The sequence below is a fragment of the Rhincodon typus genome, chromosome 4, assembly GCF_021869965.1.
Source record: "Rhincodon typus isolate 14 chromosome 4, sRhiTyp1.1, whole genome shotgun sequence".
In the NCBI taxonomy this organism is placed as follows: Eukaryota; Metazoa; Chordata; class Chondrichthyes; order Orectolobiformes; family Rhincodontidae; genus Rhincodon; species Rhincodon typus.
In genome coordinates, this window is record NC_063335.1 from 8,392,604 (window position 1) to 8,411,607 (window position 19,004).

A 19,004-nucleotide genomic window follows, 5' to 3' on the forward strand; every position below is an offset into this window, starting at 1 on the left:
TTTTCTGAAGAAGGGTCTCGACCCGAAACGTCAGCTTTCCTGCTCCTCTGATGCTGCTTGGCCTGCTGTGTTCATCTAGCTCTACACCTTGTTATCTCAGATTCTCCAGCATCTGCAGTTCCTACTAACTCTGTTCAATGCGAATGTTTTTTTAAACCCCAAATTCTGCATACAGCTTGATTATACTAGCAATGGTAGTTTTGAGTCTGCGCTGGTACTGGCCTCTCAGTTGCCATTTTGTGAACTCTCATGCTTGAGCTTACCTGTTGAGCTTCCTTGGTTGCTAGTTCTATTGACACTGCCATTTTCTGTGGTTTCTTTAAGTCTCGATAGATTTCTGCCAGTAATCTCTTCTGGACTCCTTCATGTCTTAAACCACCTACCAGTCTGTCTCTGATAGGATTATTTAAAAGTCTCCAAATTCACTGAATTCTGCTAAGTTCTTTAAAATTGATAAAACTGGGAGATAGATTCACAATCATGCTGGTTGTGTTTGTGAAATCTGAAAATTTTAGCAATCGGCAGTAGTTTTGGTTAAAAAAAAGTTTCAGTAGAATTCCTAATATTTCTTCATATGATTTGGAACTCTGCTTCTCTGGCTTTACCAGACTCCTCAGAAGTTAAAAGGATTCCCCCATGAAGCACAGGAATGCAGGCCAACTACGTTTGCTTCAATTTTGTTAGCTTGAACAAAGCAAATGAATCTCTCTGGGTAGGAGTTCCAGCTCTCTGTATTTTAATCATATGATCACACAGTGCTAACATTTCCTGTCTTTTTGTTTTAAGTGGAAAGGGCCTGCATAGCACAATGTACTACAAATGTTAGCATCACCTTACTTACTCTTGTTTTAAAACAAGGTATTCCTGGAGCTGCCTGTTTTTATTTGAGTTCACGCCCTTCGTTACTCAGTGATCTTTCAGGGTGGAGAGCATGGTGAGCTTCTTCTGCACTATTCACCTCTTCCCTGGTGCATTCGCTTTTTTGAATTGACCTGGTGGATCTCAAAATAGTTTTTATCATCACTGCCAGTTTTGACTTTGTTTTAAGTTCAACGATGTTCCAGAAGGACGAAGTATTAAACTGCAGGATCTTTATCATGGACGTGTTCGCTCTACAGGCAGCAAGGTTGCACTAAGCTGTTTCCTGTCCAAAATGGCCAAGAACAACATCATCACATCATGTGAACAGACTCTTGAAGTGACAGCCTACCATATTTCCACAAATCCACATCGTATTTACATAGACCAGGCCACAATGCCTGCCTGAACTGCAATCATTGCAAGCTGGGCAAAAGGAGAAGGGGCCTATGACTGGTAACCCACAAGTAAATGGTGGTGCAGGGTAGGTGATCTCTGTCAGAGAAGGAAGCCTAGAGAGAAGGAAGCCTAGGGCTCCAAAGATTCCTTGTGGGGTCTATAGAAGCAACTGCACTCCATCTGGCCCGTATAGAAAACATGAAGAAAGAAAATCTACTTACCTTTCCAGCCCACTTATATGCTTGCTGTCGCTTTTTCCTGAAGGTCCAGGTAAGGCCAGCACTCGGACACCAAATCACACCGCTGAGAGTTCATTTATATCAGCAACAATCAACAAAATAATGGAATCGTTTTGGGTGGGGTTTCCAGCTCTCCACATTTTCATCACATGATCACATGGTGCCAACATGTCCTGCCATTTTGTTTTAAATGGGAAAGAAGTTTGAAGTTCTCAATGAAGTTGTTGCTGTTGGGTGCAAGTCCTCACTGGCCGGCCAGAGCACACCTGCTTTAATAGCACATGATGCAAGGCCTGAAGCAATTAACTAAATATTCAGAGCAAAGGAAAATACTTACATATCATAACTTCTATTTATGTACTACTTTGTAAAATGTATCAAGGTATTTTTAAAAAAAGGTATGAATAACGTCTTATACTTAACTTTTCCTGCGTTAACAATGCAAAACCTTCTATAATAATAGGGTGGCTACTTCACCAATATGTGTATTACAATGCATAGTCTATGTCCGTTGCTAAGACTAACCTTGCACACAGGATATCAATAAGTTCTCTTCTGTTATGAACACGAAGCTTATTCGTCTTGAATCTACGATCTTGACTTAGTGCAGGTAAGGACAAGATCTAGTGAGCAACAATAATGGTCAATTGATATATGTGGATTAAATTCAGTACAATCTCCTTTAAATACAGCAGCTACATTTTGTGATTAGACTAGAAACCAATGAGTAATTATGCAGAAGAAGTGCGCAACATAGGAGAGAAAGCCAGAGAGGTATTTAGTGGAGATGACAGAGATTTAAACCATAGGCATATTCTCTCTCTTTTCATGAAGGTGCTTCAATAAAACATAGTCAAATTTTTGAGTCTTTAGAATAACCCTGCTTTTACTGTAACACATCTCTGTGGCTTTTGACAACTCCAATCCATTCAGAGCTTCACTGCTAACACCCTGAATTAAACCCAAGTGTCATGCTCTCTACATTTTACTGTAGCATTACTTGTGGCTTCGCTTTAGCTGTTTTGTGCTCTTTCTGTCCTTGGTTTCCTATCACAGCATTGCTGGCAAAGAATCATTTGCAAATTGCAGCATCCAAGTATCTGAGAAAGATAGTTCCCTTCCAAATTCTTTACTCATGGAGAGATGTGGTAAAGGAAGCAGAGGCTCTGAAGAGCGACTGTGGTGGAGCTGATTAAACAAGAAGCTATCAAACCTTACTTGTCCCTACTCTAGAAACTGGTGTTATAAACCTAGGAAGAACTACCCACTTGCAAGACAGACGACATGCCTTTCCAATCAAGCTTTCATGAAAGAGACAGAGAAGTTCTGGCATCAGTCTAAGAGCTGGTTCAACAATGGTGATCGTAGACTTGAATTTCTACATAACCAGATCTTTTCAAGACAGAATCAGTGATGTCAATAACATTAATCAAGCGTCAGGGACTTCTTTCACCACTTTGCTCATGAAAAGGTGAAAGGAAGTACAGGGAGTTCTATAAACTCCAATACAGGGTAGCAGAGAGAGTTCTCAGTAACAGATAGCACTCTCCTGACTATATGGGCACTATCACCAATCCCAATGGAAACATGAACAAAAAGGTCACTCATTCAAATAAAGTGCAGCTTGACTAAAATTTATCTAAATGACACATTTTTTTCAATATAGTAGACTGATTTACTTGTGGTTCTTAAGTAGAGTATTTTTCATTATGACGAAGCTTGGAAGTTATGGTTCAAAGTGAATTTGTGCTTGTTTGATGCTAAACTTGCTTGTATTGTTTTTGGTACTTGTCTATCTTAGTGTCACAAAGCTGCAAGCAGCTTCAATAAAATGGGGTTGGTTGACTTATGTCCCTTTATTGCGATGGTGTATCCACTGCCTTTTTTTTTTTTTTTTTAAGAGGGGCCTGCTGTTGTGCAGATGAAGCATCCCTCATTTCAACATAAGAATTTAAATCAATCCTGTAGAATATGACTCAGGAGTGAATACCTGAACAATGGATTGAAATGGAGCTCTTCCTCCAGAACAGCTTCATTCAATTTCACTTCCTGTCAGTTTGAAACCTGAACAGGAATCGAGGCTTCATTTACATAGCAAGTGAGCTGTTAACATTAACAGAAATTACTTCTTGCTGACACAGTTGCAATATTCACACACCATTGGATGAGATCTCTACAACTTGAGATGCCGACCTTTCTCATGAGCAAAGATGACTCTGGTTAAGAGTGGCACAGTAAATAATTACCGATAACTGCAGCTTTACATACAGAACACAAACAGAAACAATCTCATTATAATTTTTTCCCATTATTCATGTGCAAGTATAAAGAAAATACAACTTACATTACAAACAACTGAAAATTGTTGATCATTTCCTGTCCCAACCACAAGATAGCCGTCCTTTGTCTCAAAAGCCTACAAAGGAGAAAGTTTAAAAATGGTCAATACTTATTTGAAGTTGAAGCTAAGACTTAAAAACAGGATGCAACTAAAGTTGATTAACTAAGCCTATTCAAAAATTGTCTCCATCACGAACACACAAGACCATATTTATAGTGATTTCTATCAATAGAAGCAGGGTGATTTCTCCAGGAGGTCCTTAATGAATACTTTGCTTCAGTATCCACCAATGAGAGGGACCTTGTAGTTTGTGAGGACAGCATGAAACAGGCTGATATGCTCAAACAGGTTGATCTTAGAAAGGAGGATGCGCTAGAAATTTTGAAATACATGAGGATAGATAAGTCCCCTGGGCCAGACGGGATATACCCAAGGTTTCTACGGGAAGCGAGGGAAGAGATTGCTGCCCCTTTGGCAATAAACTTTGCGTCCTCACTGTCCACTGGAGTAGTACCAGATGATTGGAGGGTGGCAAATGTCATTCCCTTGTTCAAGAAAGGGAATAGGGATAACCCTGAGAATTAGAGAGCAGTCAGACTTACTTCTGTAGTGGGAAAATTGTTGGAGAGGATTCTGAGAAACAGTATTTATGATTATTTGGAAAAGCATAGTTTGATTAAAGATAGTCAGCATAGCTTTGAGAGGGGCAGGTCATGCCTCACAAGCCTTACTGAGTTCTTTGAGGAGGTGACAAAACACATTGATGAAGGTAGAGCAGTGGATGTGGTGTATATGGATTTTAACAAGGCATTTGATAAGGTTCCCCATGGTAGATTCATTCAGAAAGTAAGGAGGCATGGGATTCAGGGAAATTTGGCTGTCTGAATACAGAATTAGCTGTCCAATAGAAGACAGAGGGTGGCAGCAGATGGAAATTATTCAGCCTGGAGCTCGGTGACCAGTGGTGTTCCGCAGGGATCTGTTCTGGGACCTCTACTCTTTGTGATTTTTATAAATGACTTGGATGAGGAAGTGGAAGGTTGGGTTAGTAAGTTTGCTGATGACATGAACGTTGGTGGAGTTGTGGATAGCGTGGAGGGCTGTTGTAGTTTGCAACGGGACATTGACAGGATGTAGAGCTGGGCAAAGAAGTGGCAGATGGAATTCAACCCGGAAAAGTGTGAAGTGATTCATTTTGGAAGGTTGAATTTGAATGCAGAATACAGGGTTAATGGCAGGATTCTTGGCAGTGTGGAGGAACAGAAGGATCTTGGGGTCCATGTCCATTGATCCCTCTAAGTCGCTGCCAAAGTTGAGAGGGTTATTAAGAAGGCGTATGGTGTGTTGGCTTTCATTGGCGGGGGATTAAGTTTAAGAGCCGCAAGGTTATGCTGCAGCTCTATAAAACCCTGGTTAGACCACACTTGGAATATCGTGTTCAGTTCTGGTCCCCTCATTATAGGAAGGATGTGAAAGCTTTAGCGAGGGTGCAGAGGAGATTTACCAGGATTCTGCCTGAACTGGAGGGCAGGTCTTACGAGGAAAGTTTGAGGGAGCTAGGGCTTTTTTCATTGGAGCGAAGGAGGATGAGAGGTGATATGATAGAGGTGTACAATATGATGAGAGGCATAGATAGAGTGGATAGCCAGAGGCCTTTTCCCAGGGCGGAAACGGCTATCATAAGGGGTCATAATTTTAAGGTGATTGGAGGAAGGTATAAGGGAGATGTCAGAACTAGGTTTTTTTACACAGAGAGTGGTAGGTGCGTGGAATGCACTGTCAGCGTTGGTAGTGGAGTCAGATACATTAGGGACATTTAAGCAACTCTTGGATAGGCACATGGATGATAGTAAAATGAAGAGTATCCAGATTAGTTTGATCTTAGAGTCGGATAATAGGTCGGCACAATGTCGTGGGCCGAAGGGCCTGTACAGTACTGTACTATTCTATGTTAAATGTTCAAAATATAGTGAGTGATCTAGGATTGTCCTACACTTGTATTAAATTTTAAAAAATGAAAATTCAAGCAAGCATGAGTTGACCACCTTTTGGTCAAATGCAGACAATTCAAGTGAGATTCTAAATCAGGTGCAAAATCAAGTATTCATGGCAGCTTTACTGCTCTTTTCATTCTGCAGCATGCATCCTTGCCTTAGCATAGCACTGCTAACTGCATGATAGCACCCATGTAAAGTGCTGAAACATTTTTTCCCAAACTGTGATGCTGCTGTTAAGCTTTGCTCTTCTTGGTTTCAGAGCAAAATATACCAGACTCTGTAGGAAAGCAGAATCCTGGCAATCTGAATCCGAGTATAAGTCAACACTAGAAATATCAATTATTGGAGCAAATTGAAATTGAATGACTGAAATACTGAGTTATAACGTTAAGGGAGGGCCACTCGGTGCTCAAGATCTTCACTTCAAGAAACTTCAGCTAAAAATAAATGAATGCCATTGTTGCTAAGCACCCCAAAAGACGAAACCAGCTGAAATTTTTTTCTGTCTTGGCTTCTACGTACATGGAGTCAAAAAGCCAAAGCACAACCTTCCACAGCAAACTGGCATCAGCATCTGCCCAAAGAGCTTTGTTCAAATTACCAAACTGAAACAACAACGGCAGAGGTGCAAAGTTGTAAAAATGCTTTAGTATACAGTACAGTATTTTCTTGCAACATTCAGTAATGAGGTTCACTCCCACAGTGCAGTGGGGATGCAGCATTAACCTCTGGATAAGAAGCAAGAAACAAACTGGATATGGTGCAGTCGTTACCATGTGAGTAGAATGGAAGTATCCAGACTTGAAACAGCTTTCTCTATTCCGTAGCAAGACTGCCATATGTTCCTTTAAACAACAATTGCTGTGAGAGTTCTGTGAAACAGGGTTCATATTTACAGGTGCTGAGAGAGGCCGGAAGAGGCTAATAAAATAGCAAACACGATCAACCTCTGTCTTCTCTGGCCCTGGACCATCTGTGAAAGAGTAATTAGGTCTAAGTTAATTATCCATTGTTAATAAAGGGACACACGATGGGCAGAATATTATTGATCCCCCGCCAGTGATTTTGCGGGTGGAAGGGACCTGTAAAGTTCCCAAAGTGGTCTTCCTGATACCCTCCTGTACACCACTGAAACAAGCAAGAATTAGGGTGACCTGACTATTCCCATCCCATCTCAGGTCCTCAAATGGCCAGAATTTTGAGGCTGGTGGAGGAGTTTAGGGGCAGGGGACAGATCTGACAGAGCATTCTGCTTGGGCCTTGAGTAGGATGCAGGGGTGTCTATTTATAGGCTCACCTTCCACAGGAAGGAAAACAAAGAAGAAGAATAAAAAGGAATGCGCTTATTAATTCAATATTCTCTTAGATTGCACTTTTGCATCCCTTTGTGCAATTATAAATCATCCTTTTCCCTCCACCTCTCAGTGTTACACCTCTTGTGGCTTCAGCACAGGTAGACACAGGCTTCTCAGATCTCCGTTCTAACTACTGAGATGTTCTTTGCCAATGACCTTGGAGTTTTGAAGCCAATGAGAGATCACTATAGATGGTATCTCCCTACACTTGTCAGGGAGGCTTGACTGTTGGTACACAATGCAGTATACTGGGTACTGATTGATGGGGTTGCAATAGTTGAGCAGTAGGTGTGCTTTGAGTGGAGTTCCCATTTCCATTTCACCTTGCACAGCCAACCACACTTTGGTGCTACAACCCTATTGAAAATTGCTTTCAGATCAGGTAAGGTCACTGCTATTATCTGAGACCAAGTTTAAAGCATTTTTATCGTATTTATGGCAGCAAATATGTCAGCATCCAGAAGATGCACGACCCGAATCAAATTGTGCATGTACTTATTTTGGTATTGCTACTTATCTTGGTATTGCACCTGATGCTCCATGGTGCTGGTCACTTTACACAAGCTAAGATCACTTCAATGCCCTATGACACAAACCTATTCATGCTGTAGGCAACTCTTCCATTCTTTCTGGAATCATGATCGATATGAACAGGAGGTCTATCAGTATATTCACTGCTGCTCCTCAATTATTATTTTTTGTACTGACAATCTCCATTGTACCATGTTTATTTCCAACTCAGTTGGGCTTGAAGAGCGAGATGTTCGCTGATGCAAACTCTCCTCTCTATTTCCTGTCACCATCACCTCTTTGTTCCTTGGAAGTATAAGTCACTAAGTAAGAAACAGCAATATGGTGATGAATATAGAGCATTGGTGAGAGCAACAATCCTGGAGGGGCATGAAATTGCATAAGTGAGTGGATGAGTGCTGAAAATGGATAGATAGATGGTGAATTGAGAAAGTATGACAGTAGGAAGTTTCTGATTATAAACTGAGTGGGTGTAAGGAGTAATAAATTGAATCAGCTTGGCAAAGCAGCAGATGCACACAGTAGGATTGAGATCAAAATCCAATAGTACTCTCCTCTCCTGACCCAATTTCATTGAATCCCGAGGAATGTGACATAATGTCCCTGCTACAGTCTCCAACCACACCTTCTTCAGGCCAGCAACACTTTTATTCCTTAATGGCCTAAGTAAGATATTATTAAATGAGAATCAAGCTTCAACCATCCTAAATGCACCATGAAAATTCTTTCTATCTTACATCCAATTCTTAAACCCTGTAACCCAACTTCCTTCAAACACTGTAGATGTACTCAGGTATTGCCATGTAAGTGGCGCTGAACTGCAGACTTCACCATTCGTCTCAAACGTCTCTATCAAATGGGTGTTAATTCAGTTTGGAGAAATTAATTGGATAGTCACCTATGCTCATATATATAAGATACTTCTTAAACAGTGGATGGTAATTGAAGGTGCAAAAAATGCAATGTATGTCTTCGTAAATAGCCAGAGTTCTAACACTCACGATATCCCTGGCCAAAGACAACCCCAGATACCCCCTTTCCCTAACTGCAAATGCCTGCCAAACCCCACTTAACACCACTTCAATTGATGAGAATGCTCTTGACAAAGACATTCTGCCACCCAAAGTCTCACCATTTCCTCTGAAACTGCACGACTCTTTGTAAAAATAGTAATGATATTTAACATTTAAAATGGCCCAAACATTACATCAGCTTCAATAGAGAAGCAAGTCACTTACCAATCTCTCAAATTCCTTCTTGTCCTGAACATCTCAGCTTAAATTCTTACGGAAATGTCATAACTCATAACTGATTTCGAACACTTCCTCTTTCCAAAAATATTTCAACAATATGCTCTCAAAACACTTATGATGATGTGAAGAATGCAATGTATTTTTAACTGTTTCCTTAAACTGGAGCTATTAGATCTCTACATTGTTGGTGCTCATTTCAAAAATCCAATAATGAATTGTGTTGACTTTATGAGTAGTGACCAAACAATGAATGGCAGCATTTCCTTTTAAAGTGGTGAAAGAAACTGTTTTCTTCTCCCTATGCCACCTACAGTGGGACCAGCAGAAACTATTTCACTCATACAAAAAAGTACAAGCCGTAAAAAAAAAGTACTCCCACTTCTTTCTCTGTATATGATCCTATGCCCAAGAATGTTGAATCAGGAATAGAGATTTCATTCATAATTACTTGATGTTATAGTCTTTCTCACAGCAAGCATACTCAACCAAATACAAGGGAAATTAAAAGGGCAAACTGCTCAAAAACAATATTTAATGAAATTCTGCTTTCAGAATTTCTGTTTCAACATACACACAAAGATTCGATACACATGATGGTAATATAGCATTACACCATACAATTATTTTGGTCTCTTTAGTGGCAGGTTTGTAGTTTCTTAATTAATCAGAAGATCTTTTAAAGCAAATGATTCTCCAAAAACTGTGAAGTTTCTTGTAGTTGACTTTCTAGAGATTGGTTGTCAGGTAGACAAAGTCCTTCTCTATGAAAGGATATCCCACTTTTAAGGTATGTCATTAATTACTTTGGCTGTTTGATGTCTTTAAGCTTATTCAAAGGCTTTCAGTGGAACTTTGTCAGCTATTTCTGAGTTTAAAAGCAAACAACAAAATGGTTTCTTTATCACATGACATCTACACATTCATTTTCCAAAGAGGTTTGTTGATTTCACACACTATTCTTATTTAACACTTTGCAATTAATCCAGTATAGTTTAGATGAAGGAAGCCATCATAATAGAGTGAAAGGTTGATAGGATCCATTCACATCTATCTTAAGGGCATTATGTTTTGATGTCCCCTTTTGTTCAGGGTGATATTAGACAGACAGACCCCTTAGATTCTATAGTTCCTTTACCTTGAACCATCCTTAAACAAATGGATGTATAAATTCCAGGATGGCTGGGAATGTCCATATTTAAGACTGTCTGAAGCTCAAATGCCAAAAGCCACATGATTTCCATTATCTACTTTAATCAACTATTTGTGTCAATTTTTAAAAAAATAAAATCATTCACTCAAAGTTCATAGCATTCTGGAGCATGACATAAGACATAATTAGTCCATAAGGACCCTTTTTTTAAAACTGATCCATCTAGGATTGCAAAAATGAAGCACTTCTAGCTACTGCCATAAAATGCAAGAAATAAAACATCCTTCAGATTATGCTCATGTTTCATCCGCTCTGCGAAGCAAACAGGATAGGACTTCAGATTTTATGAATAGTCTACTGTCTGACATATATAGGACTTCATCATCATACCTGTGAGTCTCCAATCCAAACTGGTGGCAAATTGACTCAACAACAGTTTCTATCAGACCTATTTAGATTTTGTATTTGCCCTCTGTTAGATATAGACCACATTTTTTCAAGTCTAGAAAACTTGTGAATAAGCTGTCAAAGCTAGCTATTAAGGGCCATGTATTATCAAATGTTTTAACCACTCGATTCACCAGTATAAATCACTGGTAAGCCTTACCCTACTTGTTCATCCATGAGAACGATGTACATTAGGGCAGTGATTAGAGAACATTAGTAATAGGATGAGTTGGCCATTAGACCTTTCCGAGTGCTCCAGTATTCAATAAAATCATAGCTGTGGTCTCTACCTCACTGTTCTCCTGTTCTGAATGAGATAGGGTTAACCCAGACCCTAACCCTCGGCTCCCTTTTCAATCAAAAATCTATGTAACTCTGCTTTGAACATATTCAATAACCTGCAGCCTCCAATGCTCACTGGGGAAAGAGAATTTCAAACAATAACTCTTTATTCTTTTATACAACATAAGCGCTGCACTTCAGAAGTTTAACTTTTATGATATACTGAGAAAACAGACCACAGATCACAGAAGAATCAAATTTCAGTTCAGAAGAAAAGTTTCATGTCAGGAGAAGGGCAGATTATGGTGTAAAGACACCAAGCTGAGAGATGTTGTGTAGAAGTTTTCCAGGTGCCAGACTGATGAGACCATCTGACCTGGACACAAGTATCGAGGCCAACAGAACTGAAAAGAGTCAGTTAAAAAAGAAATATAAGGAGTTAACATTGGAGTAATACTTCATTGGGATTCAGTAAATCTGTAAAGGATATTGCTCAGAAAAAAACTGAAACTTTGGCTGTTCATGTTAAGCACTTTCAAAACAAAAATATGTGTGCTTATTTTTTCTTTTTGTATAATAAGACTGTACAATTTTGTTAAAGATCATCTTTAGCTTTATGGAACTATATTCAGTGAATAATCACCAGAATTATCAACTGCAAAAAGTAAATTAATGATCTATCAAGCCATGTTCCGCTCTGGAATCTAACTAGTTCAGAATTATCATCAGCTATCATCATAACATTAGCTAGTTGTTTGAGAAATTCAAGATTTAGTGTGGATGGTGCCTTGGTTTAATGAGTCAACCATCCAAAATATCTCATAGAACAAATCTGAAGAACTTCAGCAGAGCTCCTCCAATGTCCCATACAATATCAATCCATCAACCAATCACTGACACAAATTATCTGATGATCAGACTTTTTGCTGTTTGTATCTTGCCAAATGAGAATTGGCTGCTGCATTTCCCATAGTACAAGGATAACTACACTTCAATGGCTGCAAAGAGCTTGGAGATATCCCACTGTTGCAAAAGGCAGTATAATAAGATTTGGGATACAATGCAATGAGTATTACTTAGAGCATAGGGAGGAAATGAGCAATTTGGTATACACAGAACAAGGGTTGTATGGTTGCATGGTTGTAGTGACCACAGTAATGTTGATAAAATAGAGGTTAAAGAAGAAAAACTACAATGGTGAGAGTTTGGATGCTAGAGATAAGAGTAGAATGATCTATTGATAAGCTTCTTCACCTCTTGTACCCTATATAGGAAAATAACAGCATCCTAGATATGAACAGAATTCAGATATTGAATACCTTTATTGAAATGTAAAAGCTGTTAAGGGAGAAAGTAGCAGTTATATATTTTTTATTCATTCACAGGATGAGGGCATCACTGACTAGACTAGAATTTGTTGCCCATAACTAATTTCCCAGAGGGCAGTAAAGAATTAGCGACATTGCAGTGGGTCTGGAATCACATGTACAATCAGATAAGAGTGGCAGTTTCCTTAATGAGAAAAGAAAGCAAACCTCCAGGAGAAGCTAGTTTACAAGAAAATGTAAAAAAGAGACAAGAAAAGTTAGAAAACAAAAAAGGTCAGGGGCCAACAGTAAAAGGACTGGTAACCAGACAACCAGATTATGCTCTGATCCTGCAGTGTGACGGGTTCCAGAAAAATCTCCTCAAAACATTGGAATAGTTTGAAAAGTTTGAATGGAATAAAGTTTTGGTTAGAGTTGCTGGCAAGACCATAGAAAATATTTTTTTCTCTAAGAGACACAACGTACAAAGTAAAGAGCTAATGGCAAATTTGCACAACACCTTAGTTATGTCCCAGTTGGAGCATTGGTAATTGTTTTAGATGCAACATTACAAGTAGGATACAAAACCAATAAAGGGAGATTTGGGAAAGTAAGTTCAATACAACTAAGAAGGTTAAGATGTGACCAGATAAGTTTCTTTACATTTTGAAGGCTAATTAAGGCATGTAGAGAGAGCAATTTTCCAAGAGTGGCTAAGATAATAGGATTTAAATTTAGGATTAAAGAACAGATTAAAAGTCTTTCAAAAATATTACCAAAGTTTCTTAGAATATTGAATGATATGTCATCAATTGACAATGAAGAATAAAAGACATAAATTTAAGGAAATTACATTAATGTTTGAAGAAGATTAATATTAAAGGATATATTAAGTATTCAGAAAACAGGAGGAGGGAAACTATGGAGGAGGGTAGAAGAACATTCAGGCTGGAGGAGATAAGAGACAAGTAACAATTGTGCCATTCAAGCATCAGGTAATGACCATCTCAATCAAGGGAGAATGTAACCATCTCCCCTTGATAAGCAATTACATTAATGACCCAGCATTACTATTATCAAATATCCACTACCAAAGTCCTGGGGGTTACTGTTGACCAGAAACTGAACTGGACCACCAATATAATTACTGCGGCTCCAAGAGCAAGTTGAAAGCTGGGAATTGTATGTTGAATACCTCACTGTTTGACTCCTAAAGCCTGTCCACGATCTTTAAAGCACAGGTCAGGAGTGTGATGGAATTCTAACCACTTGCCTGGATTAGTGCAGCCCCTGGGACAAAGCAGCTCACTTGATTGGCCCCCAAATTACTACTTTCGATTTTCACCACTGATGCACAATGGCAGTAGTGTGTACCATCTACAAGATGCATTGTAATAATATACCAAGACTCTTCTGACAACTTCTTTCAAAACTCTATCACCATGAAATGCATCGATAACAAATGCTTGGCAACATAACTATTTACACATTCACTTAAAAGCCACTCACCAATCTGACCTAGAACTACATCGCTGTTCCTTCACTGGCACTGGATCAAAATCTTGATGCTCCCTTCCTAATGCTACTGTCGACGTTCCTACCCTACATAGATAGCATGTTGGCTCAGTGGTTAGCACTACTACCTCACAACGCCAGGGACCCGGGTTCGATCCCAGCCTCGGGTGACTGTCTGTGCGGGTTTCTTCTGGGTGCTCCGGTTTCCTCCCACAGTCTAAAGATGTGCAGCTTAGGTGGGTTGGCCATGCTAAATTGTCCATACTGTCCAGGGATGTGTAGGTTAGACGGATTCGCCATGGTAGATAGAGTAGGAGACGGGTCTGGGTGGGATGCTGTTTAGAGGGTCAGTGTGGACTTGATGGGCCAAGTGGCCCACTTCCACACAGTAGCAATTCTAATCATGGACTGCAGTTGTTCAAGAAGGCACTTCACCATCACTTTCTTATGGGCAATTAGAGACCAGCAATAAATGTTGCCCTAACTACTGATGACATGGAAACCTAGGGTCTGGTGAGAATGAGGATTTTTAGAAAAATATCAGCAAAATGCACTGAGAAATTAAAGAGATTAAAGTCAACAATGTCCTGGATGCAATGGTCTCACTTGCAGAATACATTTAAAAAGTTGCTACAAAGATAGCAAGACAAGCATTAATTTTGTTCTAGATTACAGAATCGTCCTGCAATTTGAAATCTGCAAAAGTAACATAGCTAATCATGAAAGTGGGGGAAGAGACAAAGCAGGAAACTATAGACCTGTTAACCTTGCATCTAAGTAAGGAGAATGTTATACATTATTAGGATCATGATATTAGGCCACTTAGAAAACCTGTATGACAAGTTTGTTGGTGTTTTTTGAGGTTAATTTGAGGAATTGATTGAAGGTCAGGTTACAGACTGAAAAGGAGTCAGAAAAAACAAGCCATTTTTCGTTGGCAGGTTACAACTAGCAGGGTTGTATATACATTTTTATTTCAGACTTTTGGCATTTTCATCTTTCTCATTTTAAACAACTGGTAATTTCACTGCTTCCAAATGTATTTTTCTTTTATAATAAAATGATTCACTACAATGGAGTTTTAATCCACAGCCTATCAATTATGATTACCACTACATATGTTATGGCATTTGGAAAGTTTTGTTTCATTCTTCAATTAACAGATCTTGCTTAAAATCGAATTCAAATGATTTCATTAGGTTCAAATGCTAAAATCAAACACTTATAAACTGACATTAAATGCTAAGAAGCATATGTCCCTTATAGCATGAATGGAATTTATTTTTCATCTAATATTTCAATCGTATCTTTAGTGTTTTCGACTAAATCGAATCACCCAACTAAATAAATATTGCAGATACAAAGCAAAGATTGATCCAGATTTGATCTGATTCTGAAGATTACAGGGTGGAGTGGTCTTATGCTTAGTATTTATTATCATCTTGGTTCCAAAGTGTCAGCACAATACCATTGCAGTTATGCATCTGGAACATGTCTATGGAATAAAGGTATGTAAAGAGCTTTTTATGGGTAAACATTAGATTACTGCTGTCTGAAATTCAGTCACAGCCACAAGACTTCCCAGTGGGTAATTAAATAATTATAGGCTATATATCTATACTCGTAACACAAATCCTGCATCAAAGTTTGAGGTCTGATTTTTCCAAGCAGCAAGGGCAGCAAACTAGCCAAGGCCCCTTCACCAACACCTTCCAAAAAGGGTCAGTTGACCCTTGGAAACTGCTGTGTACACTCACGCCTCACTATTCACAGGTTTGGTATCTGTGGACCCTCATTTTTATTCCCACTGACTCATCCAGTCTGATCACACAGTTCTTAGTGGCAGATAGGAAATCTACATTGCAGCGGAATCCGGGTTTTTTTTTGTTATCCACAGGAGGTTGTGACCTATCCCCATGGTGACTGAGAAAAGACTCATCTGTCAGACTCAACTTTAAGCAATCGTGTCAAACTACACTTTCATAGATTCATAGAATCCCGACAGTGTGGAAACAGGCCATTTGGCTGAACAAGTCCACACCGACACTCAAAGCATCCCACCCAGACCCATCCCCCTATAACCCACCTAATCTACATGTCCCTAATTACTATGGGCAATTTAGCATGGCCATCCACCCAGCCTGCACATCTTTGGACTGTGGGAGGAAACCGGAGCACCCGGAGGAAACCCACACAGACACGGGGAGAACGTGCAAACTCCACACAGATGGTCAGCCGAGGGTGGAATCGAACCCAGGTCCCTGCTGCTGTGAGGCAGCAGTGCTAACACTTATACCACCTACTAGAGAGAGTAGCAGACACGAAAATATAGCAAACCATTCAACTCTTAGAATATATTACACTCCTTCCCACTTAAATAAAACCTTAAAGCACAAGTACTTAATTGCCCAGTCTGTAACATAGCAAAACTAATATAATCAATATCTAAAATTTAATAGAATTGTTGGCATATTTGCTTTTACTGTAACCGTAACTCAACCTGATATGACGTATTATCCAGACGCAAAATGATTTTTGCTTGTCCTTCACACCGTTTATGTTTAACAAAAGTATGTTTAACAAAAATATCATTTCACAAGAAATTACGAGCCAAAATGTCTTTCTTCTTCTATCCTACACATGTTTAACTAATCTATCCAATTTCCATCTTTCTGTTTAGGTAACTTCTTACTTTAGATGGAATCTCTTTCCTCAACATACCTGAGTACCTTAAACTTTGACAGACAGCCCCAATTAATTGTTGGGACAGAGATATTGACAGATTAGTCTCAATCAAAGACCTTAATTACTTTGCTCCACCAGTGGATTCTGCAACCAGAGAATTTCCATTTCTTTGTAGCTGCTACTATGACTCTCACTTTGGAGTATCAGTGTTATATCTTTCCTCTTGCCAGGTTTTCCTGTTCAAGCAAATGGCCTACATGACATTAATGGAATTCTTCTACAATCTTCACTAGATACAAGAATGCACCTTTTAGAATACATCCCTTGACAACTCTATTCACATATTATTCCACTGTTACCACTTGGTGGTTTTTCACCATGACTATGACCAGTACTGAACACTTAACTTTCACGTCCAATACTACTGACATCAGGTTTAAGCAAACTAAATCTTGTCATTGAAGGTTTTAAGCACTAGCTTGTAAGACGAATAATCTATTATAGATTGTGGGGCTATCCTGGAAAAGAACAGAAAGTTAGCTAGTTTGTGTCGAAAAGAAATGTGAATTATTGCAATTTCTGAAATACCCTTTCACAATCTGTACACTTCTTTCTTCCTTCAGCACCACGTAATCCTAGATAATATGGCCGTACTACAATGGCAGTGTGTTTGATTCCATTCTCCCTCAGAAATTATCCAAAGTCTTCTAATGTAAACTGAGGACCAACATCTGACACCAACACTGCTGGTAAACCATGAACTGCAAATTAGTTTCCCAAAACCTACACATATAGTTTAGGCCATAAAATCAACGTTTATTCCCATGCTATAACTATTGACTAAAAACACTGTTTTCTTTCCCTTTCAAAGAAATTAAAAACAAATGAGTTCCCATGGTTTTCTAGAGTTTCACTTTAGAATTTAAACAAATTTAGGCAGAAAATTTTTCATTCCAAAACACACTACCAACATTTCACCAATTCTTCAATATCTCAGTCTACTTTAGAAACAAAAATAACTTCTTGCTCCTGCTTTCACTTTTATGTGCTTCTAATGATATTTCTGTAACATTCGCTCTATAAACCTTGGTGAATTAATGATTCATAATCCCAAAGGCAACAACCTTGATCTACATTAAGTTTATTTTATATGCCTGTAATTCTCATCATTACACTGTTTAGGTCAGGCATTCATATTGCAATTCATATTGAGCACTTTACTGCGCATCACTCATTGCAGGTTACTTCATTAATTAATCTTCCAGACACAGGCATATCATTTGTGTAGCCAAACTAGTTCACAAGTGGCTAAGAACGAATTGATCTTCACAGGAAATCTTTGTAAGAACATCAGCATAAGCATGCTCAGCTAACTTATAATCATATAATTAGGCCATCAAAATCAACACCTTGTTTAAAAAAAAATATGATCTGTTGAGCCAGATTTCAGTCCGCAATCCGAATTGTACAGTTGTAACATCAACTGGAATCATAACAATATCTACCATATGCACATTCAAGGAAATCAAGGCTCTTGAACTAGCTCAGGATATATCACAACCTTGAACTGTGTTGGCTGGAGCACTACTGCTTCCTCTATGTCTACATGTTGTCTGGATGTGACTTACGTTTCCACAGACATAGCACTTTGACCTTAAATATGAGCATTTAAATGGCTGGTGGTACCACTGCAATGGAACCTTTCAGTTTCTGGCTCTGGCTGTTGTGGGCTCTATCATGCTGAAATCTGGTGAAGCTCCTTTCTAGCTCAGGAAAAGAACATTTCTGTGGCTTCATCGCAGGACTCCTTCCGTGTCAGTTTATTACCTCCCATGAAACTGGTAATAAGGTTGATTTAATGTCAGGAGTTTTAAATCGAGATGTAACCTGCTTCGGCTTCACTTGACAAGTGTAATTTGTTAGTCTCACTTGGATAACTGTTTCCTTTAAAGGCACACTGATTGCATCTTTCATTTTTCTTTAGCCTTGATCGTGGACTGCGATGGGAAGGAATTGCTGCACTTCCAAACAAATGTTACTAGAACAGTGTGGTGTGTGCGTGCGCGTGTGTGTAGAGTGATACGGTGTGTAGAGCAATGGACTGCTGATAGGTTTGTGCAGCTGTTAATACCAAAAGTCATAGGCTTGATGACAACTTTCTGATCGGTTCCTGGGCAGCTTAACTGTTTATTGTACAGGGGTAGAAGCGTCTGGACTACTAAAGGAGCAGGTGCTGTATTGTTATCTTTGCTGTTGTCTTTAGCCGGTAACGCGAAAACTTTACAATTAGTGTATCAATCATCCTGTATCTACAGCCAACAAGTAGAAGAATCCAGGAGGGAAATTAAAGAACAAAAGGTCTTGGGAAGCAAAAGGAACAGCTCATCAAATCCCATGGACTGCTGCTAAAAAAGTGTTTTTCACGGAATTTTCTCCTCCAGCCATAACACCAGTGTTTGTCAGAACGTACGTGAAGATTTTGAAAGGGGGTTTAAGTTTCAGCTAGTAAAGTTATGTAATGATGAATCATAGTTTTGTTTTGCCCGTAGTTGCTATTTATTTAAAAACCGAAAGAACTGCGGATGCTGTAAATCAGGGACAAAAACAAAGTTGCTGGAAAAGCTCAGCAGGTCTGGCAGCATCTG

At 39.1% G+C, this 19,004-nt stretch overlaps 1 protein-coding gene across 1 annotated transcript in view; it reads right to left on the bottom strand.

The window, feature by feature from the left end:
* Positions 1 to 19,004, bottom strand: part of sugct (succinyl-CoA:glutarate-CoA transferase) — a 393,759-nt gene that overhangs the window by 259,331 nt on the left and 115,424 nt on the right. Inside the window, exons 10-11 of the mRNA XM_048596403.1 lie at positions 3,841 to 3,912; positions 2,022 to 2,119 (exon numbers count right to left, since the gene is read on the bottom strand). Of these exons, the coding sequence (XP_048452360.1) occupies positions 2,022 to 2,119; positions 3,841 to 3,912 (170 nt within the window). The remainder of the gene's footprint in view (positions 1 to 2,021; positions 2,120 to 3,840; positions 3,913 to 19,004) is intronic.